Source organism: Oikopleura dioica, chromosome PAR (assembly GCF_907165135.1).
Source record: "Oikopleura dioica chromosome PAR, OKI2018_I68_1.0, whole genome shotgun sequence".
Taxonomy (NCBI): domain Eukaryota; kingdom Metazoa; phylum Chordata; class Appendicularia; order Copelata; family Oikopleuridae; genus Oikopleura; species Oikopleura dioica.
The window spans coordinates 15,460,240-15,468,078 of record NC_137293.1 but is presented as its reverse complement, the minus strand read 5'-3'; the positions used below and the strand labels follow the sequence as shown (position 1 = coordinate 15,468,078).

The following is a 7,839-nucleotide window of genomic DNA, read 5'->3' as shown; positions in this document are numbered from 1 at the left end:
TTTCTTAAATTGTTTTCGGGCGAGAAAGTCAACAATTTTCTTCGAAACTTTCACTTGTCTTTACAAATCTTTCGAGAGAAACTTGCATTCTATGAAAATAAACAGGAGCTAAGATGTAACTCGCACTTCGTTGAGAAAAACAAAGAAAGTTTTGCGAGTTCAGCGTTTACACTTTTGTCTGGAGTCCATATGATACGTCAATATGAGCTAAGACCGCGGCAAGATTTTTTTGAGTACGAATCAGATGATTCTTGCGAAAATGTTCTTGTTTCGTGTAAAATTGGAACTCACCCACCGCCATTGACTAAAGAGAACGTCGAAAACTGGTTGAAGAATTTTTTTCCGAAAATAAAACGGGAGACATCTAGAAATGATAAGGATAGACTTATTTTATCTATCGGTCGAATGGAGCTTGGAAGAAGATTCATGCAACTTGGAGGCTGGGTCAAACTTTTTGCTAAATCTGGAGAGACCCCAAATGGAAAAGCTCCATCAAAGATAGAAGTTGCGTGGCGAATTCCAGATATGCAGGCAGACTTAAATTTCTATGGGTTTTCTAATTTTGGGAATATGCAATCAGAGATAGACCCCAATGGATTTCAAATTCCGCTTCTCAATAATAATCCAGCCTTGATGGATAAAACCATATACAGATCGGAGTTGAAAGAGGAGCGAGGAAGATGGTTTCTGGATAATTCATTACTGGTGGATGTTTTAGCTGTTGGAGGAGAAGCTTTAGTCGTCAAACAGATATTTGGACAAATTGAAATGGCAGTAAGAGTTCAAGCATTCGATCCAGCTTTATTCACGAATCAAATTTCTTTTGAAGATTTAGATTTTCGATTTCATTTCTCCTCCGGTATGCTTGATTGACCATTAAGTTCAAGAAAGTCATTAAGAGTACACACCATTTTGCGATGAAACTGAAAGCTGGCCAAATACGATCCCTTATCATGATAATATCATCAAACATTTTGTTAATGTCGAAATTTTTTACCGTCTTGATTTTGAATGCGATGATTGCATAGGTTGGATAACAATAATGGAGTTCTGCGATGAAAATTTACGAAAGCGACTCAAGGATGAAGATTTGACCGTACTCGAACGAAAAACTATGTCAAGTAAAATTGGCTTGGCAGAACAATATTTGTTTGCACAAAACATTACGCACCGGGATATAAAGCCAGATAATGTTATGTTAAAAAATGGCGAACCTAAAATAATTGCGGCATAAATTATGGCTCCGAAATGTCTTCAAATTGGGTGATTTTCATGTTCTGCGATTGGAAAACAGCTTGGAGTCTTATTTTCAATCCAATCGACGAGAAAGGGGAAGAGGAGATTTCATCAATTTTAGAAGTAATTATTTGATAAATCCTTATGATTTTCGAAGTTTTAGTCTTCTAATGCACAGTGGCTAAAACGAAAATATGCAACATGGTGGCAATTGAGACAATTTTCTTCAATAGTATCATTAAAAAACGCTTCGCCATCATTGATGCTTGACGATCCAAATCTGACAAAATCTATTGGAATGTCAGATCTTCGTCAAAGCTTAAATAAATATACATGCTCAGACTTCAATTATATAACAAGAAATGTACTTGATCAGAGAGACACCAGTCTCTGCGTTCCAATAACGATAACAACACTTATACGACACGCCATTAAAAACGATCTTGGTGTTAAAGAAAATTTTATGTGGTCATTTGAATATATATTCTCTGCATTGACAATGATTGTTTATCCTCGAAGCTTGGCGGGTCTCAATCTTAACCCGACTGACTTGGAGAAAGATTTTCAACAAAGTGAGATCGATTTACTTCTTAGACGGCTAAAGTTCAAGACATATATCTGTCCAAGTGGCTGGGACATGATAAAATTACTGAAAACCGACTTGGAAGAAACTATTTTCGACTTTGAATCAGGTTTAACATTCGGTTTAAACGTATATAAATAGTTTTGAAGTTTTGCTTCATGAAAATTACAAATTCGAACGTCCACTTACTGTCACAGCGGCTTATCTACGTGATGACAATGATGTCTACTTTCATCAAATGGTTGTTGATAGGATTGAGAACGACGAATACATCGTTCAAAATACCGATTTGAAAACAGATAAAATGACAGTGAAAATACCGCTAAGAAATCCTTATTACGCCAATGATGAAATGGTTTCAAGATCCTACAGTGAAGAAACGGGCGATTTCCGATATATTGGGAAAGATCAAGAATTTATGACTCTGGTTAATGAAAATGTTAGTAGCATGGAAAAAAACAAGTGGTATTTACTCCCTCAAGCTTATACAATTTCTCTTTCCTATACTGAGGAGAAGTTAGAACAACTTCTTAATCATCAACTCCATTTTGGAAATTGAATAAAAATAATCTCATTCTGTGAATAAAAAAAAAACGACACTAAATTCAGCTCAATCCTTGTTTCTGTAATGAAGATTGCAGTCAAATTCTAACAGTGGAATTATCCTATCGATGTATCGTGGCGTTTCGGGATTCCTGAGTTAGGAAAGAGGAATTCCACTGTTGCGTGGAATTTTATCCGCCCGGTCCCATTGCATCGTGGATTTCGTCAAATGCGCCTTCCACTCGTCACGATATTTCCTCACGTGATCAAACAATGGAACCGTCAAGTTCCCAATTCGACAAAGACAGGTTCACAACTAATCGAATATTTTTGTAAACGTCAGCTTCAAAAAATATGCGACGCAAGAAAGCTCAAAAGTTTCGATTTTTCATTTTTTATCAGGTTTTAATTCAATTTTTGACTTTCAAAGGTAACTGCAATTTCAAACGCAATAAAATTTGCGTTGATAATTTTGCAATAAAAGCGTACAAAATCAAGGGAAAACAGTTTCTTTTCATATTCGATAATCAACTTGATTTATGAAATTAAGGGTGGATCCTTTGAAAAAATCGTTTTCTAAAGAGAAAGGGACAGGTTCAGGGAGAATCAAATTAAGATTTAATCTTGCGCATAAACTCTTTGATTTTTATCAGGAATGAACCGAAAGAACCTTGAGTCTCTTCTCAAAAAGAGTATACTGTAAACAGTTCACAAAAGTAGTGAAACCTTGTCAAGTGATTAGATTCTGAGTCCAAAACGTGGGCAATTTGCTAAATCGAAAGAACTTTTTCCGTCTGATAAGGTGACAAGCATCCGTTTGGTGGTGGCAGCTTGTCGGGGCTAAAATACAATTTACGAATTATGGGGCTTCAATTCCACCTGGCACGTTTGACCACACTCGTAAGTCGATTTTACTTCGTCAGAAAATCCACATTTAATCTTGGCAAAATCTGTCATCGTCCAATTTAAAACCCAACTTCTGATGTCTTCTGTCTCTCCCTCTGTATTCCTCTGATCTAATCTTGAGGATAAGCCCCCTTTAGTTGCTGGTAATTGTAGTCTTTTGCTGCTTGTATAATATTTGCGAAATTGGCGCTGCGAAAAAAGGCCCGAAAAGTACAGGGTCGATGTGCACCAACAGGATGTGAGTGTTCCGTAACGAGAGCGAACGGGCCCGCCGATTTTTTCCGAAAAAAAAGAAGCTCAAGCAAAAGGGCACTTCGCAGGATGCACACTCGGATTTCTAAACGTTTATAAGACGCCGGGAGGTTTAGATAACACAAATAAGGGATTTAAAAACATCAGATAAACAAGTACAGTAGAGCAAAATGCACCCAAATAGACGATAATCTCTACATATAACATCGAAGGCTTCGATTCGAAGCTACAATAAGAGAACGATGTGACACCCTTAATTTTTTTGACCGAATAAAATTTTTCGTGAAATTTCTTTCGAGAAGCTAGAAAAGTTCTAGTGAAATCGGCTGTCCACGATCTCAGCTTATTTTTTTCGCAAAAACACGAACCCCATCGCCGGTATTATCTTCTTTTCGAATTGCAATTTGGTAAAGAAGATCATTTCGCGAAGAAACGGTTTCGCAAATAAAATTAACTCTCGCCAGTTCCATCCGCGCGAAATTAGCGGCGTGCGTTTTCTAAACACCCATTTCTCCAGGTGCCGCTCTATTTTGCGGTCTCTGGTTTTTGGCTCTAAGGAGAAAGACAGATTTCTTTTTCGAAAAATTGGTTTCATGACTGTATTCACTCAATTGACGATTTTTACCATTTTTCGAAGACCTCTTCTATGGAAACAACCAATAAAAAGCCTCAAATGGACAAGAAACAAGTCGCTATAATGAGAACACTCTGTAGAATTCTGAAGTGAATGTATCACGTGATAAGTGAAATAGAAGGCATATTGCGCGGCGGTGTGAACGGAGTGAAATAAAAGCGCGAAAATGCCATGCCACATTTTTACGTCACATTTTCCTGAAATGAAAATTTTTCTATCGAGTTTGATGCAACGTTTACTGTAGTGCCACTTATCGGCTCTAGGGTTCTGTATGAAAATTCATGCGCGGAAGAGACAGAATTTTCGTAAAGTCTATTAATTGATCAAGAATCTTGCTTGGAGAAATTCAAGCATACTAATAAAGAGGGCTCATAAAGATGAGAAACGCAAATATCAAGTCAACTAATATTTATACTGTGGCCATTTATATAAGCGTATTTCGCTCCTACTGTCAGTAGAACACGATGAGAAATTTTCTTCTTCTCCCCGTTTTTGCTTCTGCCGCGATTTTACAAGAGACTTGCACCAATTCCACCAAGAAACAGAGCGATTCGGAACCTTATAGTTTTAATTTTTTGATCCTCCTCAACAAATTGCCGAACTCCTTCATAATCTCCCACGATGGGTTGACTCAAACATACCCAACAATTACTGGGCCCTCTAACTCGGCGAAAGAAGTTGCATTTGCCGTGATCAAAAACGAGCTGTACATTTTTGGTGGCAGGGAAGATAACGGAGCCGGTACTAATAAAGTAAATTATCTTAAAATCAATGAGAGAGCCTTAAATTAGTTTATAGATTGTCAAGCTTGTCGACTGCTCCTTTGAAGAATTGTCGGTTCGATCGAATTATTATTATGCCGAAGGTTCTGCAGCGTTGACGATTCAAAACGGCGAAAAAGGTGAAATTTCTCTTCGATTTTCCTTATGCGTTTCTAGCCTTGATTTGCTTTGGCCTTGCCAATCATAGTAACAAATGCGAAGAGTTTGACACAATTCAAGCGACTATAACACACTCATCGCAGTTTGGCCATCGTTATGGCCATCTTGGATACTACAACGGAAAGCCAACAACGGTCAGTGGTGATGGAAGCGAAGTCATTGCTTTTCACAAAGTAGAAAGTCTCTCAGAAAACGGATGGTTGTCATTAGCGGATCATCCTCCAATGTCAGTGTGCCACACTTTGACCGGTTTGGAAAGCGGTGCAATGATCTTAACCGGTGGGTATTACTACACGGATGATTTTATATCTAGAGACTCGAGAGATATCTGGCTATTAAAAGATAATGAATGGACAATCATTGGAAAAACCAAAGAGGTGAAGATATAATTTAATACGTGCTCAGTGTGTAAAAATATTTTTAGAGATGTTCTTATTGCTCATCAATAAGAAATGGACAATTTGTCTATATTGTGTCCGGAAGTGACAAAGATTTTTCGGGAGGGTATCCAATTGAGCGAATCGAAATCAATGACGATGTGTTCGTTAGCTCAGAAGTCATCGGTCACCATTCTACCTACAGCTTAAACCCGGTTCTTTACGCGACAGACTCCGATTTTTGCGTTCTTGAGCCAACTACTGACCCAGTTACCATCAAAACTACGAGTGCAACAATACTTGAATCAACAACTGACGAACCAATCACGATGACAATTGACACCACAACAAGTTCAAGCTCAAAAACAAGAAGCAAGTTCTTGCTGTCAACCATCGCTTTTATCTTTTCTTTCTTCTGATCGAATTAACAATAAAAATAGGACTAAAGAATCTGTTGATTGCGATTTCCTCTGTTTGTTTTTTTTTCTAACTGAGGATCTCTTTCTCAAGCAAAGTTACGGAACTTGTCATCAAACATTCCTTCAGTGGCAGCGTGCACCTTCTGCCACAGTGGAGATTGAAAAAAGGGAATGGCGGATGGCAGTCGTGTTTGTCGGATGTGTCGAACACGACATCTCCTCGAACGGTTGGAATCTGTGTCGCTTGCGCAACTGCGCAGATTTACTTTTTCTCGCCTTCCTTCTTTTCCCAAAAACACGACTTCTAAAATCCTGTCTTATCACTCCAAAAACTGATCACGTGGCGACACTCGCGAAAAAAAATGAAATGTTGTAGAAGTAGACTGCTCGTACCGGCTCGTGTCAGGGAAGAAATCACACCTTGTTCGGAGCCATGGGAAAATGTCGTTTTATGAACTTTTTAGAGCATATATTATACAGTTATTTCTTCCGTGGTTGGGGGTATACTCGTCGTTATTGGCGAATTGAAGTTTAGAATCGTCCGAAAATTTGAGGGGAAAAGGTGACATGTGTGGCCGCTCGAGTCAAGACTCTAATGTCTTCCACGACGTTTGCATTCGTCGTGCGGCGTGCTCGGGTCGCTCAAGCCGTAATGGCCAGCTCCATCTGCGTTTCCCCTGTTTTCCAAAGTCCGAAAAAAGGCTTCTTCTAGCTCTTTTTGAAAGAAAGATGATACTGAAATTTCGAGCCAATCATAAGCCTTCATGTTCCTTTTCAGCCAATCAAAAGCCATTGCTTCGACCCACCCTATCAATTAACCCTTACCCTTCCCCAAAAATTTTCGGCCTCAATTTTCATTTGAGCTTCGTAATTGTAAGTACTGTGACTCCGCTGTAGTCGAGCATCTGATGCAAGAAAAGCTGCAGAGAAGACTAAAAATAACCGCAATGGAGCGCTTGTGCCAAATTCAATACATTATTCTCGGGGCGCGATTTCCCAACCCTTCGAACGTTGTTCTAATTGCATTGAAAGAATGTGAAAATAAAAGGGCGCGACTTCCCTCAATACAAGAGTCAGTTATGAAAAACGCCGGCGAGGGCATCTCCGCTCAAGAAAATTGAATTGAAATGGAACTTTTTAAAAATATTGCTCAACGGAAATTCCGTGACTTCAAAAAGGGAACAACGGAACAGCAAAAAATAAATTGTTTTTACTTGTAAAGCAAATTTCACTTATAATAAATAATCGAAATTAAAAAAAAAGTCAAGTTAAAAATTTTGGGAATGTCAGCTTCGAAATTGCAAATTTTGGTTTTCTGAGACAAAAATTTTAAGTTCCTTTCTGGTAGAATAAATAGGGTCAAATGAAATAGGGGTCTATTTTTTGACAAACCTGTCAAGAAATAGGCAACAGAAAGCTCCTATTGAAAGGAATGTGGCATTTTTTGCGGTTATTTAACGAAGAGGCAATGTAGAATTTCGTGAGTTCCACGAAAATTCGCGCCTGGAACTGATTCGCGCATCAAGGGTGTTCTAAATTGCGCCAATAATCGCCGGAATGTTCGAATATCCGTCAGCTTCGAATCTGATTCAGCAGCGCTAGAATCGTTCAAAAGCTGAGTGAAATTTTAGCAGCCGGATTCTTGTGGCAACATCAGACGGGATTAGACGGGGCTCAGCTGGGAAAAGTGTGCACTTGAGAATTTCGAATCGGAATTTTTAAAAACTCGCGAAATGCTAATGTTTCCAGGACAGCTGATTTTGTGAACGATTTTTTTTCCTTTGCGATCATCAATGGTTTTTAGATAAAATCTGACTTTTTGACGAGTTGATCCCGGTTTAAGAAAATCTCGTCAAGTGTTGAACTGAACGGAATTCAACGTGGCTTCGTTCCGTTCGCAGGAAAACTAATGGTTATATTTGAAGGAATTTGGAAAATCATCACAACG

At 38.6% G+C, this 7,839-nt stretch overlaps 2 protein-coding genes across 2 annotated transcripts; both read left to right on the top strand.

Moving 5' to 3' along the window:
* The first annotated feature begins 233 nt into the window (after window positions 1-233).
* Window positions 234-2,524, top strand: LOC145703893 (uncharacterized). The gene is made up of 4 exons (XM_081781291.1): window positions 234-859; window positions 900-1,359; window positions 1,400-1,928; window positions 1,969-2,524. The coding sequence occupies exons 2-4, from the start codon at window positions 1,249-1,251 to the stop codon at window positions 2,376-2,378; spliced, it is 1,050 nt and encodes a 349-aa protein (XP_081637417.1). The 5' UTR covers window positions 234-859; window positions 900-1,248; the 3' UTR covers window positions 2,379-2,524.
* Window positions 2,525-4,618: 2,094 nt separating this feature from the next.
* Window positions 4,619-5,904, top strand: LOC145702093 (uncharacterized). Its single transcript, XM_081779304.1, has 4 exons — window positions 4,619-4,906; window positions 4,953-5,055; window positions 5,093-5,472; window positions 5,520-5,904. Exons 1-4 carry the CDS (start codon window positions 4,619-4,621, stop codon window positions 5,889-5,891), a joined length of 1,143 nt encoding a protein of 380 aa, XP_081635430.1. The 3' UTR covers window positions 5,892-5,904.
* Window positions 5,905-7,839: the final 1,935 nt, after the last annotated feature.